The 23,713-nt window shown below is 40.5% G+C and overlaps 2 protein-coding genes across 2 annotated transcripts; one reads left to right on the top strand and one right to left on the bottom strand.

The window, feature by feature from the left end:
• Nucleotides 1–13: 13 nt before the first annotated feature.
• six5 (SIX homeobox 5) lies at nucleotides 14–7,386 on the bottom strand. Its single transcript, XM_034097941.2, has 3 exons — nucleotides 6,320–7,386; nucleotides 3,212–4,626; nucleotides 14–2,702 (listed from the first exon to the last, which is right to left on the bottom strand). The coding sequence occupies exons 1-3, from the start codon at nucleotides 7,003–7,005 to the stop codon at nucleotides 2,059–2,061; spliced, it is 2,745 nt and encodes a 914-aa protein (XP_033953832.1). The 5' UTR covers nucleotides 7,006–7,386; the 3' UTR covers nucleotides 14–2,058.
• A 9,785-nt stretch (nucleotides 7,387–17,171) lies between these two features.
• Nucleotides 17,172–22,670, top strand: tbcb (tubulin folding cofactor B). The gene is made up of 7 exons (XM_034097602.2): nucleotides 17,172–17,304; nucleotides 18,564–18,706; nucleotides 18,836–18,979; nucleotides 19,821–19,914; nucleotides 20,294–20,485; nucleotides 21,379–21,451; nucleotides 21,552–22,670. Exons 2-7 carry the CDS (start codon nucleotides 18,587–18,589, stop codon nucleotides 21,664–21,666), a joined length of 738 nt encoding a protein of 245 aa, XP_033953493.1. The 5' UTR covers nucleotides 17,172–17,304; nucleotides 18,564–18,586; the 3' UTR covers nucleotides 21,667–22,670.
• The last annotated feature ends 1,043 nt before the right edge of the window (nucleotides 22,671–23,713 follow it).

The following is a 23,713-nucleotide window of genomic DNA, read 5'->3' on the forward strand; positions in this document are numbered from 1 at the left end:
AAATAGAATGCATTTTAATACAAAAACAAGAACCTTGAAAGCTTGACACAAACAAATCCCTTTCACAACTATCATAACATGTTATCTTTGGTTATATCTGGAGTCATATATGTGTCATGTAGGAGACGATAAAAACACGCCCAGGCTACAAACAAACGGGTACAAATGTGCGTAAGCCCACAAAGGCTTCAATCTTTACAAACTTTGGTAATAAATGGCTCATAATAGCAAACGCAGGCTACCATATTTTACATATAAAGACACAATTCCCTTTACCCCGAAATTTCAGTAAAATGCATAATAAAATTGATTTGTCCAAGCCATCTGATAATCTACCTTAAAGGTCACTGGGCACAAAATACATTTACATGTATTAACAAGGGTTGACCTAGTGTATTTAAAAATGTCCCTCAAATTGATTTCATACCTATAGTCTAAGATAATGAAGAAAAACCTCCATTGCACAACAATGTGGCCTTCCAAGGGCATTACTTCCTATCTGCGTTTTTCCAACAAGGAGTCATTTTCTTACTGATTGATACATGCTTTAAATAGATTAAAATGTACAAAAAATACATACAAAAACATACATATAGAAAATACAACACAAAGGGCCTTATTGTAACTAGATGAGACACTGAAGTGAATTCTGTGTACCATAATTGGCCAAAGAGTTTGGCCGCTACCTGTGTTATTATGAAAGTGGAAAGCTCGTATAATACGATGATTAGCGTATTTATCAGTATCAAGGTGTGGTATTAAAGTCCATTTAAGAGGATAATATTTGGATTTTTAAAAAGGGCATTTCAGAACATAATGAGTCCAGCCACTGTCATAACAACACAGCAGCGCAGCGTAAACATGGGGTGAATGAAAGGTGCAAAATATACAAATAGAGGAGATCGAGCTCTGAGACCAAAACTGTCACATTGACTCTCACTGGAGATCAATCAGACACTTATGTGGATAATATTCAAAAAAAGTCATAAAGTGAATCCCATAATTTGGACGGGTGTATAGCACTTAAACTGTTAAATGTCAAAACGTATCTTTTCAAAAACATCAAACCTGTAAGTTATCAAATAAGGCACTTATCAATATCAACTAGCTGAATTTGGATGCATTTAAGGGATCACAGCAAATCTTTAGTGTCATGCTTCCTTTAAAAACATTATTCAAAAAGCTTTTTTTCGTCTCCCAAGTGTACTGGCTTTCAACTGAGTCATTATGGTACATACAATCTGATAACAAAAACTAAACATGCATTGCATAGAGCATAGACCCTTTTATTTTCCATGTTATTGCTTTACTAATGGAGGGCATTCTCACTGAAAAACTGCAGAACATGATTTAAAACAGATTTGACTGATAAAATGCAGTTAGACAGCATGTTTCAGCCCGGGCTCAGTAACTTGTAATATAAAATACTGTTGTATAGCCCCATCGAAGCACAATGGTTGCACAAAAACATATAGTTCCTTTTTGTGAGGAATATTCTATATTCCTGGAGTGTTGGAAGAATAAGCCCTGAATCTCTTTGTCAGATTGTCCATGTATAGTTGCTGTGTTGGATCCACAACAAACTACTTGTACTGCCAGCAAAATCCATCTTTTCCAAGTACAGCTGAACTCTGAGTGTTATCCACAAAACTGTGAAGAAGAGCTGAGAAAAAAGGCTAAGCCGCAACGCCTTGCATAAAATTGTCTTTTCGTTTTTAACACCAGGACGTATACCTGGGCACGCAGACCAACATGTATTTGTTCTTCTGTCTGCGTCTGATAACAGATAAGGCACGTGTGGATTTTTGTAAAAAGAATCGAGACGCATGAGAACATTCCATATAACCCTGCCCATCGAGGAAGTGGAGCTGCAGAGGATTAATCTCAAAAGTGCCAGCTAAGTCCATGTTGGTATCAGGCCCCTGTGAGAGCGTCATCGCGGTACCGTCAGTACCTGAACATTTTAAAATAACATTTGGCATATTCTTCTATCTGCTGTATGTTTTATAGTTTTTGTTCTTTTTGAGACACTGGGTTGCGACCAGCAGAGTAAACAGACTACAAGCCCAGGTCATCATCCACAGGGACAGACTGCAGCTGAGTGAGTATCTTGGTGTCCCCGTCCATCTCCTCTGGATCCCCCAGAGCAGAGCTGGTTTCCACATCCTGCTCGGACGAGGGGCTTCCCTGGAGCAGCGACTCTCCTCCAGGAAGCCCCAACAGAGCCGGGTCGACATGTAGGTCCCCCTTTCCGCGGACATCAAACAGAGTTAGACTAGCTGACGTGGAGAGGGGCATGGGGCTCCAGACGGGCTGGGACAGCTGGATGTTGGGTGTCCCCCCACTGTACATGGGACTGAGGGTAAGCATACTCTCTGGAGTGAGAGTGTTTGGAGCTGTAGAGGTGACTGTATGATCTAAAGCCGGGATGGAGGGTGTCCCCGTCTCTGGAGCACAGTACGGTGGAGTAGAGTTGATGAAGTTTAGGGTGGATGATGTAAAGTGGGTCGGGCCTGAGGTGGAAGAGACTACAGGAGGGGTGGAGGGGGTGAGAAGTTGACTCAAGCCATTTGCATAGATGGGTAACGCCTCCGGGACCGGTTTCAGTGGCAGGCTGGTGAGCTGGATGCCGGCTGGGATGGTCAGGATCAGTTTGCCTTCGTGGACACTCAGGTAAGGGCTCCCACCGAGCAGAAGGTTACCTGTGGTGGTGAGGAAGGATGAAATGACAGCAATAAGGACAGAGTAACAACATCCAAAAAAGCAACGCAGCAGTTAAGCACCGTAGGAAATATTCTGTAAGTCTTGGTTATTTATCTCTACAGTCATTCATACTGTTTTGGGTCAGAAGATGTTTGTCAGATTGTTTCCTGAGTGCATTATCTTACAGTCATATAGATAAAATAGCCCATTGTTTTTAAACATACTCTATACATCATGCCACAATTTGAGAATACTTAGTTTGATTAGTTAGCTGTTTTGTAATGGTTTATTCAGCAGTGGTTATTCCATTATTCAACTGTTTTATCTCCAAATCTTATATTCAGTTTTATATCAATCTGTCAGAAAAACATAAAATCCTAAAAGCAGGGATTTTCTTTTTTTCAATGTTGATTGACTTTTCTCAAAAAAATAAATCGCTGAGTCATTTTTGTAGTTTGGCTAACTGTTATGTGCTCTGTTGCTACATGTATTAATGAATTCAGTGTACCTGGAGCAGCAGAGGGCAGCTGAATGATCCCAGAGTTGAGGAGCTGCACACCCGGGGCCATGTTGGTTTGGTGACCCACATTCTGCAGGGGCCTCAGCTGGTTTATCCTAAGAGGCCCCTGAGCGACCCCTCCATGGGCTGAGGTCAGGATTTGTAAGGGCAGTCCAGCAGAGGGGATGGACAGAGAAGGACTGGCAGGAACCACTTGGGGGAAAGAGATGGAGGAGGAAGTTTGAATGGGGGAGACGGGGACCAGCTGAGGCATGGAGAGGGGGACTAACTGTGCTGCTGTGGAGGCTTTGGGCACTACTTGTGTCGGGGAAGAAATGGATATAAGCTGTGGGACCTGGATTGTGCTCGTAGAGGAGTTTGTGCTTTGTTGGAGCTGATTGTTAAGCTGTGAGATAGAGACTATAGTGGTGGCACCTTCAGGCAGAGTACTTAAAGCATCCTGGTGCAGTCTGGTGCTAGTGTTCACTGTGTGGTTTAGGAACTGAGAAGCTAATGAGGTGAGGGAGGAAACTGGGACTAACTGAGGGCATTGGGACACTGTGGCTCCTGAAGAGTGCTGCACCAGCTGGGACACTGGGATACCCTGGATGGAAGGCACGACCTGGGGCAGAGAGAAGACCTGAGGGGAGCAGCTGCTGCTGGAAACCAAAGAGCTAGAAGGGTTTAAGTGGGAGCCAGCGGAGGTAAAAACAACATACTCCCCATGCTGACTGGAGAACGGCAGGGCAGAACTGGAGATCACCATGCCTGCGGACGACATGGAGACCGGGAGAGACTCGTGGCGCTGGGGGATTTGTGCTAAGACTAGTGAGGGGAGACTGGTGGGGGAGGACAGAGTTGGTGAGGAAGGAGATAAAGATGAAGAAGAGGAAGATACTGTCTGGATGCTGCCCTCTGATTCAGGGACGCTGATGAAATTCATTGCATTGCCGCCGTCTGTTTTGGTTTGCAGGGGAAGAGAGATGACGGAGACCGGGGAGGTGTTAGTGCTAAGAAGACTGCTCTGCTTGGCCTCCATGGACAAAACCTCCTGCGGTGTGATGGAAATGGCTTGCTGCTGATGCAGACTAGTTTTGGTTATTACCTGAGCCCCGTTCAGAATCAAAGGAGAGTTGGATCCAACAGGACTCAGTGTGACTGTCTGGCAATCGCCCAAGCTCAGCCCGTTAATTATGACACCAGCACCAGTACTGGAGAGGATGGAATTTCCATTAAGTAGTAACGGCTGAGAGGCTGTGAGGAAGCCACCGGACCCGTTGAGGAAGAGCTGGCCTCCGGCGCTGCAGGGGACGGCAGAGAGAGAGATGATGGAGGCCGTGGAACTGGAAACCTCCTCTGGTTTGTCAGGGCCGTCGTCCATGGGGCTCCCCTCGTCATCGGTGCTGTGGTTCCCATCAGATTCACTGGAACGGAGGAGGAACAAATGGGTCAAATTAAAAGAGAAATGTCTGAGGCAACTGAGAGGGTTGGGCAACAGGATTTAGTCAAGTGCACAACTTGAACACACAAACACTTAATAATCCATGTATTGCATTTGTACTGTTCTGATCCCTTTAATGAGTTCATCTTATTACATACGTAATCTATGTTTTAAAACCCTAATTTCTGTTCAGGGAACTCATTTCACTCACAGGTTTCAATGGATTATGCATTGTTAGACCGGGATTATTTAAATATGTGTATAAGAGAAAAGGCAGAGATGCTTGTACTGAACTATAGCTCCTAAACTCCATCAGACTGAAAACATTTCAACAATACAACATCAGTATCAGGCCTCATCTTGCATCATGACATCTGGTTGTGCAACTCTACTTTTGAATGTATTTACAGCGATGGTAGACAGATTAGAGTTTGAAATGTACATTACTGTGAATAACATTTGAAATGTGTCTTATGTTTATCAGTTATATTGAAATACTGACTAAAAATGTTACTCACTCAAAAGTTGTCCTTATTCCAACTTTTACACATTTAATCTCTGATGAATTAACCAATCAATCAATACATTACATCAGGCTTCTTAAAAGATGATTACATGTTCATGACTAGGTCCATTATTTGTCTGCAACTGGCTTTCTGCAAACCCCTTAGTTGAATTGCAAAATGTTGGGAAAGTACACCAAAAATAGAATTATGTTTGCATTCAAACTAGGGACAAAACTTGTATTGTTGTGTGTTGCAGTGTACTTTAATGTGCAAATTGCTTGTATGTGCAATATATACAACAAACCAAATTCTGGTTCTCGTTAAAGAATAACTTTTTTAATTGTTAGCTTGCTCACACTGGCGTATAGTATTCTGTATTTGTCTGGATCCAACTCAACCTTTTCTGGTCATTTTATTATCTTATCTTATCTACAAAACTGACCATACTCTGTGGTGAATCCGGGATATTCCTAACAACTATTTTAACCGAGTGTTTGCTTGGTTTGTGTGGTCAACCATACAGATTGTGTGCCAGACCACTAGCCTGTGATAAGATAAGTACGCTGTATTATCTCTTATCTCCTCACGATGTACCATCTCATCTCCCCCTGCTTTGTGAATAAGTAGCTGTAAAACTGAGGTTTCCCCCAGCCTACATAGCACCCCCCACATTCACTGGTTAAAGCCTTTACTCTCACCCCGTCACCCTACAGGCCCTATGCAGCGGTGCAGGATTTCAGGAAACTTGAGCCATGATGGGCGACTGGATCTCACATTTCATAACAAAGCAACATGCTCCTGGTCTCGGACCTGTATGGCTTTACTGCTGTCAAAAGTCAGCTCCCCCGGCCATTATCTTACTTCATGCATGTTATAAAAGTTCTTAAATACGTTTCTTTTTACTGACGTTTGAGGTTTACATGTTCTTTCTACTCTGCCCTTTGTAGGCCTGCATGTCTTTGTTTTACTATGAAGGTCTGGTGCGTTCAGTAACTTTTTTTGAGTGATTGTTAATGTCTAAAAACACAACACAAAGCAACCAACCGCTCTCAAAACAAAAAAGGGAATGTCAGCTGTCTACTGGATAATGACTTTTGAATTACTCCCTCGGTTGAGACTAGACTCATGGGTTAACATTGTTTCCAGTGCTGTTGGGTTATCTAAACTTGCCTTTTGCTGTGTGTCCCGGGCGGGGTCCTGTCCCTCTGCCTGCGGTTCTTGAACCAGTTGCTGACCTGGGTGAGGGACAGTCCGGTTACTTTGGCCAGGTTTTTCTTCTCGTCCGGAGTGGGGTACCTGTTGCTCTTATAGCAATCTTTCAGGGCATTTCTGGACTTTTCTTTAAAGCAGTACACGGTCTCCTCTCCGTCCCAGATGGTTTTGGGAAGGGGAAACTTCTTCCTGAGCCGGTACTTGTCCACTGCGCCCAGGCTGCGGCCCCGCGACCTCTCCGCCTCCTTGTAGCGGGCTTTCAGGTACAGGTCCTGCAGGAACCCATGGTTAGACGGGTGGAAGGCGTAGCTATCCAGGATGGCGTACAGCTCCTTGAATTCGTCCCGGTGGAAAGCCACCAGTGCCTGGGCCTTCAGCATGGTCTCGTTGCCACGTAGCAGCTCGGACGAAGGAGGTATGGTGGAAAGAAATCTCCACAGGCGATCCACATTGCCCGCCTGCAGGAGGGCCTCGCACAGACATGATACTTGGTCAGTGGAAAAACTCAAAGACGAGTTTTGAAAACTTTGGAGCAATTGTTCCGAAATGTGCACCGGATCTTTATCTTCTTTGAACTCCGTGGCCGTCGGCTCCTCTGGGCTGTTCTCGGATTGTTCTGTAGACTCCAAAGACAAGGAAGCCATTTTTACGTTAACTTTTTTTCCTCCAGTAGTTCCTCCTCCTCTCTCTCCCTCCCTCCCTCGTAGCGAAGCACTCTCTCCCGGTCTCTGCCAAACCACGAACGTGCCTGCAAATTACAACAGCCACGCCCCTTGTCTGTCTTTTGTTCAAAGTAACTTTATATATGTCACTAATTAACATATTGCGGAACTTAAAGGTGACATGTCATGCTTTTCCGGTTATTACCCGTCCCCTTGTGTGTTATGAAGGTTTTTATGCATGTAAATGGTGTGCAGAGTCAAAACCCTCAAAGTACACCATGTAGCGAGTAAAACTCTAACACAAAACGCCTCGTTGGAGATACGTCACTGTCCATTTGATTCTTCCGGGTACATCATGATGTCATGTCGTCCCCGGAACAAAATGGACCAATCCGTCGAGCCGTTACGTTACGTCCGCGGAGCCGTTACGTTAAGCCCCCGCTGATTAGTCCAAATTGACCAATCCACGGACTTCCTCACACACTCAGTGCAGGCAGCTCAGCTGATTTCTCCTCCCTGGCTCCAGGCTGATAACAGACAGTTGGGATCGCGGCGAAATTCTCTCTGCAGACCCATTCTCACAGCGTTTATCAACCTTTTTCTTACTCAATATCAAGCCACACTTATTGTTTTTACTTCGGCTGTGACTTTGTGTGTGCTCAGGGTGAGTTTGGCTGTGTTTCGCTGTGTATCGCTAAACAAGGAAATCACACCTCCACGGAGTTCAGCGCGATTCACAACGTCCCGACTGGTCCCGAAGCACACTGGGCTCACAGAGAGGGGGGGGGGGGGGGCAAGAGCTGCAACGAGCCGTTTAGTGGAGAAAGTGAATACTGCTGAATACACATACTTTCAGAGACAGCAAGCGCATTTCGTGGCATCTGCAGACAGTGGCAAGTCCTTCCGGCATATGCCACAGAGGCCGCTACTCTGTGGTAGCTGTGGCAAGTCCTTCCGGCATATGCCACAGATGCCACAACTTGCCGAGGCATCTGCCGCTGCTCAACGGGAGTTGCCACAAGATGCTAGCTAGAGTAAGAGAAGGTTTACTGTAGCTGCCACTCGCCTTCCGTGGCAAATGCAGCTATTTAAACCCGTATTTATCGTGTACAATTTCGCTGTTTAGGCATGACTTTATCGAACTGATCTGTACCCAGGACTGATGTGCGATCTCTATTTTTCAAAAAGATTATACATTATCATTTCTATTCAATTTTACTTGGAGCATAGTTTGCTAAAATAAACAAACGTGCTATATTTATGATGAAATATTGGCGAGTGAGCAATTGTCGCTTCTTGAGGGGAGTTTCCACTGTTTGCTACGATAAACCAGGTGTATGACTAGTAAAGACAAATAATTAACAAATAAATATCACGACGCTGAAGTTGGCTTCCGATTCAGAGCATCCGATTCGGCAGTTAAGGGGAAAGTTAAGGGACATTTAATTTACAGCGCTGAGCGAACAATCCTCCGTGTTTGAACCTCTTAAATCGCTGCATAGCCGATTTATTTAGACTGGATTATCCCAGAGAGTCTAAAGATTCTTTATAACCCAGTTTGAGATTTGTGAAACCTTTATTCTATTTGTGAAAATACAAACAAGGGAGATTTCAGTGCTTTTTTCACACCCTGACCACATTAGACCAGGTCCTGATCTAAAACCACTAGACCTAGACTCATCAAATCTGGACTGGATTATTCCAGAGGGTCTAAAGATTCTTTATAACACAGTTTCAGATTTGTGAAATCTTTATACTATTTGTGAAAAATACAAACACAGGTGGAAGACTGAGGTTGCTGCAGCAGGCCAGAATCAGAATCAGAGAGTGAACCTCCCAGCTGGGCAAGCAGGGCACAAACAGGAAGACACCCCCAGTACCTGCCAGAGGACAGCAAGGCAGGGAGCACAGACAGGCAGAAGGGGTCGTCACAACATGTTCTTTTGTTTTTGTTTTATTGTTCTGTCTTTTTATTTATTTAAGTATTCCAGTAATGTATGTTGCATGTTTTAATTTGATTGTATTTACTTGTTTAAATGAAATTTGTTTTAGGTTCACTTATAACATCTGTCGAGGGACAACAGATGAAAAATAGCCTCTTGGCTAACTCTGGCACATTTACAGGAATGTTAATTAATGTGCACTGTCCCTGTTAAACAAATGAATAAATAAATAAAAATAAGTGTATGCTCCTCATTTAGGTGATAATTCTTTAGCTACAAAGTTTTCGTATCTTAAATACTGTTTCATAGCAAACAAAAAAATGAAAGAGATGTTAAAGGAATTCAGGTTCATGAGATAAAGAAAAAAGCTAACCTTCAGTCTTTCATCCACTTTGAACAGCTTCTGCTGCTTTGTCCTAAAGCAAAATATGAATAGCAATTATTTTTCTGAGAGAGAAGACATGATTACAATGAACCAACTTTCTCATACCATTGTTACCAAAGTGTTATTTTCTAATCTTGTAATGTTTTTCACATTCCAAGCAATCCTAGTACTCAAGATGACATACTGTAATTAGGCAAACAAAGCTTGTTGCTTAAAGTAAACTTGAACAATGCTAGTTATAGACTATATTTAATTTCCTGCGAAATGTTTTGCCTGCAACTGTAAATACATTACTGTAAGTTTATATAAGTATACCTACTTATCTGTTTAATTTTTATTTGCAACAAAAAATTATAATACATTTGAGAAGTAAAGACTTTATTCTTCCTTAATTAGCTGTCCATACTTACCTGATTTGATGAGTCTAGTGGTTTCAGATCAGGACCTGGTCTAATGTGGTCAGGATGCGAAAAAAGCACTGAAATCTCCCTTGTTTGTATTTTCACAAATAGAATAAAGGTTTCACAAATCTCAAACTGGGTTATAAAGAATCTTTAGACTCTCTGAGATAATCCAGTCCAAATAAATCGGCTATGCAGCGATTTAAGAGATTAAAACACGGAGGATTGTTCGCGCTGTAAATTAAATGTCCCTTAACTTTCCCAGTAATAATCCAGTCCAGATTTGACGAGTCTAGGAAAAGTGGTTTTAGATCAGGACCTCGTCTAATGTGGTCTAGATTTTTAAAAAAAAGCAGCAAAATCTCCCTTGTTTGTATTTTCACAAATAGAATTAAGGTTTCACAAATCTGAAACTGTGTTATAAAGAATATTTAGACCCTCTGGGATAATCCAGTCTAGATTTGATGAGTCTAGGTCTAGTGGTTTTAGATCAGGACCTGGTCTAATGTGGTCTACATGTAAAAAAAAAAGCACTGAAATCTCCCTTGTTTGTATTTTCACAAATAGAATTAAGGTTTCACAAATCTGAAACTGTGTTATAAAGAATCTTTAGACCCTCTGGGATAATCCAGTCCCGATTTGATGAGTGTATGGTCTAGTGGTTTTAGATCAGGACCTGGTCTAATATGGTGAAGATGCGAAAAAAGCATTGAAATCTCCCTTTTTTAATTTTCACAAATACAATAAAGGTTTCACAGATCTCAAACTGTGTTATAAAGAATCTTTAGACTCTCTGGGATAATCCAGTCCAAATAAATCTGCTATGCAGCGATTTAAGAGGTTCAAACACGGAGGATTGTTCGCTCAGTGCTGTAAATTAAATGTCCCTTAACTTTCCCCGTAACTGCCGAATCGGATGCTCTGAATCGGAAGCCAACTTCAGCGTCATATAAATACCTGTATTGACACAGCAACGTGTACACTGGTGTTATTAGACTTGGCTACAGACTTAGGGCAGCTGTAACCAGTGGCGTTTCTATATGTACAAAAGTGGTGGGGCACAAAAAACTTAGATGTCTATATATAAGCTTCTGCAGTGAGGTTCATGGCTAGTGATGCACTGGCACTGACTCTTCAGGTTTACAAATATTATATTTTGACCTAAATCAAAATATAATATTATTTTCAAAAGCTTTTTTTGTCTGATGCTTCAATTAATTTTAAACAGACAGTTCAACAGAAGGATACCCAAAAAATGTAATTTTATCATTTAAATATTGAATTGTTCTCTCTTAGTAAGATCCCATTTTCAATAAAATTGCAGTCTTACCTTGACTTGAAGATTAAGTCAATTTGCCTATCCTTCTGGACAAAAATCGCTATTACTTTTTTGTAAAAGTCCTCCTTATGTTCTTGTAGTTTCAAAAGTCTATCATAAATCTAATCTAATCAATAGATTTATGATTAGAAAATTATAAAAGTAGGGTAGACATGTGGATATTATCCGGCTGAACAAAACATTCATTTATCTAACATGTTTGTTTCCCACAGACCTTATTTGGAGCTATTTTCTAAAATCCTATGGAGAAATATCATTGCTTTTTTGTCGAGGGAAGCCATGCGCAGCTTACTTCCGGGTTTTAGGACGCCTCGGATAGTTTTTGCTTTATGAACGTGTACAACAGAGAAACAGATTCTTCATGACCAAAGTTGGAATTGAAATAAAAAAGGAAAGTGAAACTTATGCTCGTCACCCTCTCCCTCCGGTCCACGTTAATACCAATGATCCCAATACGTATGATTGATGAAAGATCTTAAATCAATACAGATGTATTTATTATAAACGTTAGTCCTTAACATCTATCTCTGTGTATATCACCATTCAAACATCTTTTAGAAGCTGAACAAACTCCACACAGCTCAGTAAAGACTGAGAGATGTTGACTTTATTTGATCATTTCAGTAAAAACTAACGTTCATATTTCTCTCTTTATTATAATACTGATGAACGTTCATAACAAAGCACTTTGGCAACTTACCACATACGTTTTAAAAAGCTTAATAAGCACCGTAACTTTCATGATATAATTTCTCCGTCATAATCGGTTGTTTCCGTGAACGGCCGACTGTTGAGTGACGGCAAATGCTGCGGCTGCAATGCATTGTGGGGCAGCATTTTCGCTTCTCCTGTCGGTTAGGGAGGTCCAGTGGTTCCTAAGCTAAAGGAGGTTATAAAGGAAGTTTGAAACCTCCTTTCCTATCATTCTCATCATTCTAGAGAATTCGAACGGCACTTATCATGGCTGCCACTGAGGGACTTCCGGATCATTTCACTCCTTTAGGAAGGTTCCTAAGCTAAATGGACTATTCGACTTCAGCCCAGCTCTCTCGTCTCCTCTTCACACACCACACTTTTCGCGGCACACGTACTTACAGCCAATCAGCTCTGAATGATGTGAGATGACGTATGGTGGGGATGGCAGCACTGTCACTACCCGATCCGTCCCCCTGCCCGATCGGCACTGCGCATGTGCGAGATGGTCCGCCATATTGGACAACTCCGGACGGCAACACCAGATGGACACTTGACACAGTGGCTTTTAGCAAAGCTCAAAAAGAAAACTCGAGAGAGATGAGTTATTGTGAGGAATGAATTTAACTTCTGTTAGACAGCCATATGCCATACATTTTTGCATACATTCACAGTAAATATGTATTCAGTATGATAGCTGTCTAACAGAAATTAAATCCATTTCTCACTTATTCTGACAATGTACTTAACCCCAAATAAAAGAACCCAATAAAAAGAGTTGTTAAATAATAGTGAAGTCACGTTGTATTAACAATAACTCATCTCTCTCGAGTTTTCTTTTTGAGCTTTGCTAAAAGCCACTGTGTCAAGTGTCCATCTTGGGTTGCCGTCCGGAGTTGTCCAATATGGCGGACCATCTCGCACATGCACAGTACCGATCGGGCAGGGGGACGGATCGGGTAGTGACAATCTATGGCTGAAGTCGAATAGTCCATTTAGCTTAGGAACCTTCCTAAAGGAGTGAAATGACCCGGAAGTCCCTCAGTGGCAGCCATGATAAGTGCCGTTCGAATTCTCTAGAATGATGAGAATGATAGGAAAGGAGGTTTCAAACTTCCTTTAGCTTAGGAACCACTGGACTTCCCTAACCGACAGGAGAAGCGAAAATGCTGCCCTACAATGCCTTGCAGCCGCAGCATTTGCCGTCACTCAACAGTCGGCCGTTCACGGAAACAACCGATTATGACGGAGAAATGATATCATGAAAGTTACGGTGCTTATTAAGCATTTTAAAACATAGGTGGTAAGTTGCCAAAGTGCTTTGTTTTGAACGTTCATCAGTATTATAATCAAAAAGAGAAATATGAACGTTAGTTTTCACTGAAATTATCAAATAAAGTCAACATTTCAGTCTTTACTGAGCTGTGTGGGGTTTGTTCAACGTTTAAAATATGTTTGAATGGTGATATACACAGTGATAGATGTTAAGGACCACTAATGTTTATAATAAATACATCTGTATTGATGTTAAGATCTTTAGTTCATACAATCATACGTATTGGGATAATTTGTATTAATGTGGACCGGAGGGAGAGGGTGACGAACATAAGTTTCACTTTCCTTTTTTATTTCAATTCCAACTTTGGTCCTGAAGAATCTGTTTCTCTGTTGTCCACGTTCATAAAGCAAAGCAGCAGCATCAGAGCACGGAGCAGAGTCTCTAGATGAGTTCACAGCAGTCCCTCGTTCTTATTAAACATCCATGTTGTAGTCCGCTGTATAGAAAACTGTGGTTTCCATAGTTTCCCCACAGCAGCAGACGCACACAATGACGTCCGCTGGCGCATCATAAACACGTCGGATAGTGAAAGTGCATTCGGATTCTCTAAAGTACCGCAGTCTCTTCTCCTAAGTCCTTTTGAATTCTCCTATCCACTATCCCTTAACCCCGTGACGTTTCACTCAGAGGTCAAGGAATAGACGATAGGGTTAGAACTTAGGAGCTGATTTTTAAACTACCCGACTGCAGCCTGTGCCACAGAGTAGCGGCCTCTGTGGCATATGCCGGAAGTACTTGCCACAGCTACCACCGAGTAGCGGGCTGAAGTCGAATAGTCCATTTAGCTTAGGAACCTTCCTAAAGGAGTGAAATGACCCGGAAGTCCCTCAGTGGCAGCCATGATAAGTGCCGTTCGAATTCTCTAGAATGATGAGAATGAAAGGAAAGGAGGTTTCAAACTTCCTTTATAACCTCCTTTAGCTTAGGAACCACTGGACCTCCCTAACCGACAGGAGAAGCGAAAATGCTGCCCCACAATGCCTTGCAGCCGCAGCATTTGCCGTCACTCAACAGTCGGCCGTTCACGGAAACAACCGATTATGAGAAATGATATCATGAAAGTTACGGTGCTTATTAAGCATTTTAAAACGTATGTGGTAAGTTGCCAAAGTGCTTTGTTTTGAACATTCATCAGTATTATAATCAAAAAGAGAAATATGAACGTTAGTTTTTACTGAAATGATCAAATAAAGTCAACATTTCACAGTCTTCACTGAGCTGTGTGGGGTTTGTTCAACTTTTAAAAGATGTTTGAATGGTGATATACACTGATAGATGTTAAGGACTAACGTTTATAATAAATACATTTGTATTGATTTTAAGTTCTTTTCATAGTTCATACAATCTTTGGGATCATTAGTATTAATGTGGACTGGAGGGAGAGGGAGACGAGCAGAAGTTTCACTTTCCTTTTTTATTTCAATTCCAACTTTGGTCATGAAGAATATGTTTCTCTGTTGTCCACGTTCATAAAGCAAAGCAGCAGCATCAGAGCACGGTGCAGAGTCTCTAGATGACTTTACAGTAGTCCCTCCTTCTTATTAAACATCCATGTTGTAGTCCGCTGTATAGAAAACTGTGGTTTCCATAGTTTCCCCACAGCAGCAGACGCACACAATGACGTCCGCTGGCGCATCATAAACACGTCGGATAGTGAAAGTGCATTCGGATTCTCTAAAGTACCGCAGTCTCTTCTCCTAAGTCCTTTTGAATTCTCCTATCCACTATCCCTTAACCCCGTGACGTTTCACTCAGAGGTCAAGGAATAGACGATAGGGTTAGAATTTAGGAGCTGATTTTTAAACTACCCGACTGCAGCCTGTGCCACAGAGTAGCGGCCTCTGTGGCATATGCCGGAAGTACTTGCCACAGCTACCACCGAGTAGCGGCCTCTGTGGCATATGCCGGAAGGACTTGCCACTGCCTGCAGATGCCACGAAATGAGCCAGGCCCTACTGCATACTTTACAGAGATGCTGTATGCGAAACCAATGTGAGTTTGGAAAATTGCACAGTATAAATCTATTCTAGTAGACCTCAACAATGGAATTATGATCAGTGGAAATGGCCATGACATGGGACCTTTAAGACTGCAGTATGCTTATATACTCGATAATAAACAAAACTACTAGACCCCCTTCTCCTTTAATTAAATGCTGGAAGTCAGTGGTGGAAAATGACAAAAGTACATTTACTCAAGCACTGTACTCAATTACACTTTTGAGAGACTTGTACTTTACTTAAGTAATTCAATGTTTACTAATGTTGTTCTTCTACCCCACCACAATTCAGAGGTAAATAATGTACGTTTACTCCGCTACATTTATCCTTTAGTTACTTTGCAGATTTTGATTGAAATATAGAAAACACTTTAACAAGACTTTAGTTAAACCTGGAGTAACATTCACAAGCTACCCTGCAGCATCAGTGTGCCTGGCCTGGGAGGTCTCTAATGCAAATACTGTACCAACATGCATAATTAAGTATGTCACACAGCAGCTATAATTTGCATTTGTGACGTGCTTCATTTTTTGATTTTTTTTTTAAAAAGATTTGCATCATGCTCAGGTCATTATAGTGGCAATTTCACTCTGTATTTAATAAAGAAAAAACTATAATTTACTCAAATAACTTTCTGTGTGGGGGGGGGGGAATTATTTGGCTGGATTGCATGTTAGTGCATCAATGACTTACCAGTTATCTCCCACTCAAAAACAGAAAGTTTATGATTGCACATGCCTTAACCTTAATCCTAGTTATAAATGATAAACTGTTTGTCAGACACCGAATTGTGCTTTTAATATGTGTCTGAAATATGTGAGCATGGCCAGCAGATAGTTTGAATGAGGCAGGGTTGTCTCCATCATCAACAACCAGAGGAATGTAAATCCTCGCTGTGGGACTGTGGGATGTCTCAGCCCCCCTCTGCCCCTCCTTCTCCGGGGTTTGGTTGTCTCATCTTTCTTTGATCTCATCTTTTCTGCCCATACATGCTCTGTTATCTGTGCTCAATGAATACTTTGGTCCACCGAAATATGTCCATGATTAATGAAAAGGCCAATTTTATTTATTTTTTCATAAATTGTCAAATGTTCTATCAAACATCCAGCATGACAACGTTAGAAATAGTTTTAGGAAATGTACAAATGGAGGATTTACAGCTCAAGCCTGTCCAAACAGGCCTCTGTGGACTACATTCATTTCATAAAATATCAGATGTTGTAACAACAATGTAGGCTACTTTACAGAAGCCAAAATTACAATGGACCCAGACATGGTGTGGCTTTGCTGGCAATTATTGTTATATAACAGTATCTATTGCCTTAGGTAAAGCTGATTATCAGATCAAACCCTATGTAGCAATATTAACTTGTCACAATTTATATTTTGTTATTACATAGTCATTATTACAAGTTTCTGTTTTATAGCCGGATCGTGTGACTTATGCTTATTATGACACTTGGCTTTATTCCAGTGCAATGGTAGATTTATTCTTATCCATGCAAGACTCAAAACCCCACTGCCAACATTTATATGATAATAATAATAATAAATAAGTCGCTTAATTACAATTGTTTTATTTATACAAATTAAAAGGTAATCACCATCTCATATATAATTATATCAGGTTAAAATCCAAATTGAAAACAAATTCGGTTATCATTTGGGATGTTAATATTCCTATAAAATGAACCTGCGTGGAGTCTCCATGGTTTAAACTGGACGATAGCGCCACAGTGTGGTTGTTTCTGTCGCATCACTCCTGCTCCTATCTCGATTGCTTGGCTTCATTTGCTTTCCCTGATGTGATTGGTGGTTTCATGTTTGGGGGTGCGGTAGAAGAACGTTCCAGAAATGGGATGTATGAGACCATGATTTCGCAGTTAGTCATCAATTATAATAAAAGTGATTTACTGCTTTCATTATTTTATTTTAGTTAATAAAACGTGCTCTTTTCAAGGGGTCCCTTTTAAAAGTTAGTTAAATACTGATGCTCGTTGAATAAAACAGCGCGCTAATGTGACGTAACGGGGTGGGTCGTCTAGTGGTCACGTGATTTTTGGCGTGATAAAGCAAGAGAGGTATCTAAACCGTACACATCTTGCTGCGATACTCCTGTTACTCAAGAAGGGATACTCTGTTCATTTGCTTCAAACTTCTGGAAAAATACCCCTTTTTTAAGTAAGTATGGCAGAATTACTTTATATTGTAGCGTGTTTATGGTATCCAACGTGACTCTGCTGTTGCTAGCCATTCTAACAGAAGGTGGCTAGCTACACGAGCCATTCTAACCATTCTAACAGAAGGTGGATAGCTAATGTAAACTAGCTAACGTTAGCTAAAATACAAACTATATTAAATGATGAAAGGTCTTAAAGTGTATAAACATGAGCAACAAAGATGGTAATTGACCAAAGTTAAACGTGTAACTTCAAAATGCTGTGTAACACTAAGTGGTAAACTACTAGTAAGAGGTAGGGTAGGGCGGGTAATTTATTTTAGACACGTTTTGTTATATTTGTTGAAATGCTCATTACATCCCTACAGAGATAGAAACATATATTGCCCTGACAAACAACATGATACAAACATATCCTTATCTTTCCTAGTCGGAGGAGTTTAATTTATACTGCGACGTTACCCGTTGCGCATCACTACAGTGTTACCCTAGTTGACAGCTGTGCTCCTATCCCAGGATGCATTGCTGGGGGTAAAAGAGCAACAATTTAAGACGACCTGTGAGTGGGCAACCCTTTGATCCTCGATATGGTTGTCTTTGTAATCATATCTTAACATTTTATTTATAGCGAACAGAACACTGTTTGTGTGTGTGTGAGAGAGAACAACTACTGTGTAGGTACATTTACTGTGGTGCTGCAGCATTTTGACATTCTTATTTTCTTGAATATTTTAATGGGTTGCAATTGAATACTGTACATTGACTCCACTACAATTTCGCATATGGCTATACCATGCGTGTCATTTGACAAGGGTTAGGATTACAAATGTTGAGATACTGTGGACAAGAGAAAATATTCTCACATTTACAAAAAACTGTGTTGTACATAAAAATACAATTTTTTTAAATGAACAATGTCTCCATAATGATTAATTTTACTATTAACACGTACAGTACATGTTTTTGCTAATGACTCACGAGTACTCTCACTTAAGTAATATTTTGAATACAGGACTTTGACTTTAAATGAAGAACTTTTAGACTATGGTTTATTACTTTTACGTGGGTAAACGATCTGCAAACTTGTTCCTCCACTGCTTTCAAATTGATTCGATCAAAGTTTACTTGCCGACAGGTTTTAATATTAGGAATTATGCAACATGACACCAGGAAATTACCTTTTAACAGTATTTATACACAACTGTGGGATCAATTTGACTCCTGTTGGCTAACATGTCACATTGTTTGCCTTTGTTTTCAGTTTTTGCGGATTCAACCAGCATCATGGACGGCGGAGTGACAGTAGTAACCAATCCTCTTGTGAATGTGCGCCTAACAAGCTCCATCTCCTCCTTCGAGGTGCAGCGCAGGTTCAATAGAGGGATTAGTATAGCAGAACTGAAGGTGAGACTCAGCTTATCACACATTATACATATTTCCTACACTTTGTACTGACATTATTGTTTAATAAAGGCATCTCAGATCGTTATCAGAGACAATAACATCCATCTCGATTGTTTTTATTGAAATTAGGGAAAATTGGAGATGGTTTTGGGTGCAACTCCCTCCTGCATGGACCTGGACTTGTTCAGCGCCTCTGACAAATTCCTGCAGAAAATGGACGACAATGAAGCTTTGCTGGGTTCCTTTCCTGTGGATGATGACTGCAGAATACATGTAAGTAGCTACTCGGTTTGGAAGATCTTTTAATGTGGTTGCCCAGATCATATTATAGACAAAAACAGGTAGCCAAATGTATTTGGTTCCAAATCCAATTCTGTTTTCCTGCAGCCCTAAAAATATTAGACATTTAAGACAACTTTGCAGTGAAACATTTTCCAACTGGTTTTAACATAAAAACCCATCCATATAGGTTGTGTTAAATAGCACATCAATTATTATACTTTTTTACTTAAAGGTGGGGTAGGTACGTTTGAGAAACCGGCTTGAGATACACTTTTTGTTATATTCCATGGAATGCTCTTAACATCCTGAAAGCAATGAATATCTTAAGTGCTTTGACAAAAAATCCATAAAAAAAATGTCATCTGTGGAAGCCGTAGTACTGTAAAAAGCACGACCAATCATTTTAGCCGGCCGGCTAAAATAACTGGATGGCCTACCTGCCTGTCAGCCTTCCATCTGTGCACAAACGTATCTAGTGCCCTCATTGGTCATGTGCGCGTTCGTGTGTGTTGGAGGAGGGGCTCTGTAAGGAAGTGGCAGATTTTCTCCGGTCGTGTATTTTCAAATTCTAGCCATCTCGAGCCGGTTTCTCAAACTTACATACCCTACCTTTTAAGTTTACCAACAAGTGCGAGTTTCTAAAACAGTGACCGCTCAAATCTACATTTATATTTCACAATACATTAATTCTGTCAATAGGAAAAGAAAAAGGATGTCATTGTTAAGTTGCTTGTTATAAGCTTAAGTGCTTTACAGTTAATGGCTCACACATGCAAAAATACCTGTGGTATTTTTTCTTTAATTAGCGTCTGTTTTTAATCTTGAATCACAGGTTACCGATAGAAGTGGTCAGATGAGCGAGTTCAGTGATGTTTCCAAGGTGGAGAAGTTTGAAATCCCAGAGGACTCTTATGAAAAGAGAACAGGTACAGTCTACATATTTAAGCATCTCTTTACTTTGTCATTATCATAGAATTAACAATTTTTTTCAAATACAATATATTTCCCCCAATTTTGTGCTCAATTGTGGCTAACGCTGCAGCAACGCTTAGCAAAGCTTATCTTGGCTGAATTGATTTGTTGTTAAATATGTCATTCATCTGAAATGAACCATTGTCTATTCATTTCGTGGTTCCAGCCAACTATTGATAAAGCACTTAAGAATGAAACCCATTTATAGCTGCAACAATGCCTCATCACAGCTTTTATTATTTAGAGATAGTGGTGGTAGTATGCTAACCACTGAAATATGGTAAATACATATTTTGAAGTAGTCTGTTCTTACAATCGAATTTCTTCCTTCAGATTCAGCAAGGTCATTCATGAAGAAACATCGGGTTGGTGTCTATAACGAGGAAGAAATGGCCAAGAAGAAAGCTGACCTTGCTGCTCGGGAGGAGGAGCAGAAAGCTGCTGCTGATGCTATTTCTGTTGGCAGCAGATGCCAAGTGCAGGTCTCAGGGCAACCGACAAAGCTTGGCACCGTCATGTATGTTGGTAAGTGTGGATAAAGCATAGCTTGTTGACTCCCTTTAGGACATCGGTTGGCTGAGTTGTACGTCTTTGTGGTGTGTCATGGTAGACTAAGTCCTCTTATACCTCATTCACACCAACGCAACTCCGGTTCAAGCTCCGTGCTAGAGCTTTTCAGGTTCAGAACCGGTTCTTCGGCTTAACTCCGGCTCTTTTCACACTGCCCAGAGTCCGACTGGTGCTGCGTCATTGCGTCGTGACGTAACCGTTTGCGTGCCTGCTTCATAAAGCCAAACCCAACAGCGTGGAAACCCCTCACAGCTGACACAGACAACAACAACAACAATGGCCGATTGTGCTCCAGCTTCCTCTGTACCTCTTCGGAAGACCAGATTCCCAGTAGGTAGCTGGTCTCTTCAGTGGACCACTGCTGCTTGTGAAGTTTCTCCATCGTTGTGTACAAACTGGATACAACGCCGGCTTTTTGTTGTTGTTCAGGAGTTGATCCCGCCCCTGCCCCCGCCTCGACGTAAGCGTGACGTCTGTAGTGCTTTTGCTCTGGCCGGACAATTTTTTGGTGCTTGAAACGAACCGGATTCCGGAGCTAAGAGGCTGCTCCGCTGCGGTGTGAACAAGAAAACCCGGTGCTTTTCAAGCTCCAGCTCCGAACCGGCCCTGAAACACCGTTGGTGTGAATGAGGTATCTTTCACCTGATTTACTCTGGTTCAAATGAAATCATCCTCAAGCTTTAATTGTGTAACAGTTGTGTTTGCTCAGTACTGAGTCAATACAATTACCTTTTAACCAAAAAACAGTTTTGTTTTTTGTCAGTTTCAGCAAACAATGAACATGGAGAATTCACGATTGTGACAAGTTCGAGTTCCTGCTGTGAATAACACTGTTACTTTAATTGCAGGAACAGCAGATTTCAAGCCGGGCTACTGGGTGGGTCTGAAGTACGATGAGCCCATGGGAAAGCATGATGGAACGTAAGAACACCATTTTTCTTTTATGTTATGCACAATATTGATCATGATGTTCTTGATTTTTGCATTTGACCCTAGCTTTCTTTAAATTCTTTTCCCACAGTGTCAATGGCAAGCAATACTTTGAATGCGAGGACAAATATGGAGGATTTGTGAAGCCCCAAAATGTGACAGTGGGAGACTTTCCTGAGGAGGATTTCGGTATCGATGAGATGTAGGACTGTAATATGAGTGTTTCTGCCGGGCAATGTGAGTGTCGACCTCAAGCTGTTTCCATTCACCGACTAGAGAGGATGCAAAGTCTCTGTCATCATAACAAATGAATTTTCAGTTTTTTGTATTTTTACTTTGTGCCTCTCTGTGGGGCATTATCCAAAGCACGGTGTCTAAAGGTCTGTGATGCTCAGATTCTCTCTCACTACACAACATGAATGAGGAGAATGTCAGGTAGTACATCTCCTGGTTTGCTACATATGAGAATGGTACAGGATAATCACACCAACAATGTCTAATAAAGGGGCTTTGGTTGCATGCACTTCGGTTTAATTTACTTGCTTTTGCAGTACCTGTTGCTTCCAAATGTTCTGAACATGGGAGTCATCTTTGTAATCTGAAAGCCTGTATTGACAGTTTTAACACCAATTTCTCTTCAATGATTTTTGTATCTGTTAGTACAAAGAAGATTGTCTATAACTGTTTATATTTGGCTGTTGTCTTTGCATTTTTTTGATGACTGTTATATGCTGATAGTTAGCATAAAAAAAGTCCTCCCTAAAATACTTCAGCATTGCCTTATTGAATCTCTTGCCTTGTATTCCAGACTAACACACAGCATAAACATTTCTCTTTATTAAAATAAGAGCTTAATCAAACATATTTAACCATATTTCAGTCAAGTGGAAAGATCAATGAATCTCCTCGAACAATAGTCTCAATATTCTATTGTGTAACACAGCTGCTTAGAGCTTCATGTATACAATGTCTGGGAAGAGATTTTTTAAATGTATAGGCGGATATTTCTCACTAAACAACTCCTAAATTCCTTATATTTCTTATCATTTGTATGCAATCTGATTAAACTCATTTTAAGGTTTCCAAATGGATACAATATGTAAATCCCAGTTATATTTCTCGGACTGAATAACTTGTCAAAAAATGAAAATGCATGCAATTGAATGTGTTCTGCTCATATTGAACCTCTGAAATAAAACCGTATTTTAAATTGTGGGGCTCCAAATGTGAACGATTACGAAACACTTTTGTACTACGAAGTATACAAATGGATGACAAAATCTAAGAATAAATGGTAATAAGAACTACATTTTCAAGTCCTCAAATATGTCTCAGAAAACAATCTGAACTGTGACATTTATATTCAAATTAACTATTTATTTAATTTGAAGTCAAACCTAACTTTGTTTTTTTGTAATTTATATAGTTCCATATAAGCCTGACACATTGATTTTCATTCAGTTTAAGTACAATCTTTAGCACTTTCTTTTCATGTCCTTTACAATTCGGATTGGTGGTTTAAGTGATTTACATTTGATGTTACATTTAGAAGCAAACCTGTGTGTTTCCCATCTGTAAGTATAAATGTACTTACAGATGGGAAAATTATATGTATTTATAAGTCATATTTAAAAAAGGTAACGGCAACAACTATCACTCTCAATATAACTCACTCTCCATTGTAATCCCAACAAAGCTCTGAAAAAGGAATAATATGCCTTATTTATGCTTTGTTTTTATTTGACTTCCAACATCTTTTTCATCGTCTCTAGTTTACAGAAGAAATGTTATATGTGATTACCACTTATACAGAAATGTTCTTTTTTTTTTCTAAAATAATCTCTAAAGTGCTTGTGTTACTATGTGCCAAAGGGTAATGCATATTAATAAAAATGATTTGCCAGTACAAAGGTATCGGATTGAGTCAATTTGTCTGTACATGCAGTATGACACTAACACAACTGAACTATTAACCCACTATATATAACTTGTTTTGCTCAATAAGAACAAGTGCCTTTGTTAAATACAACAATAAACACACTGCCTACACATTACATTCAAGAGAACCGAACAGGGTGCTATTCAGAAAGTATGTAGTGTGCAGAATATTCTGTATTATACAAATTGTATCATCCGAGTATATTTAAATATCAAAACAAACACTTCTCATGCAGAAAGGCCATTGTCTAAATCTTTTTAAAATTATATTACTGAGGATTTCACATGTAATTGGTTGAGGTTGTTTACTTTATA

Source organism: Pseudochaenichthys georgianus, chromosome 13 (assembly GCF_902827115.2).
Source record: "Pseudochaenichthys georgianus chromosome 13, fPseGeo1.2, whole genome shotgun sequence".
In the NCBI taxonomy this organism is placed as follows: domain Eukaryota; kingdom Metazoa; phylum Chordata; class Actinopteri; order Perciformes; family Channichthyidae; genus Pseudochaenichthys; species Pseudochaenichthys georgianus.

Coding starts and splice junctions, on each gene's coding strand:
- tbcb (XM_034097602.2), top strand. CDS start 18,587: ATGGACGGCGGAGTGACAGTAGTAACCAATCCTCTTGTGAATGTGCGC. Junction 18,707..18,835: donor TTAGTATAGCAGAACTGAAG/GTGAGACTCAGC, acceptor TATTGAAATTAG/GGAAAATTGGAGATGGTTTT. Junction 21,452..21,551: donor ATGGGAAAGCATGATGGAAC/GTAAGAACACCA, acceptor CTTTTCCCACAG/TGTCAATGGCAAGCAATACT.
- six5 (XM_034097941.2), bottom strand. CDS start 7,005: ATGGCTTCCTTGTCTTTGGAGTCTACAGAACAATCCGAGAACAGCCCA. Junction 4,627..6,319: donor CCCGGGACACACAGCAAAAG/GCAAGTTTAGAT, acceptor CCTCCGTTCCAG/TGAATCTGATGGGAACCACA. Junction 2,703..3,211: donor GCTGCCCTCTGCTGCTCCAG/GTACACTGAATT, acceptor TCACCACCACAG/GTAACCTTCTGCTCGGTGGG.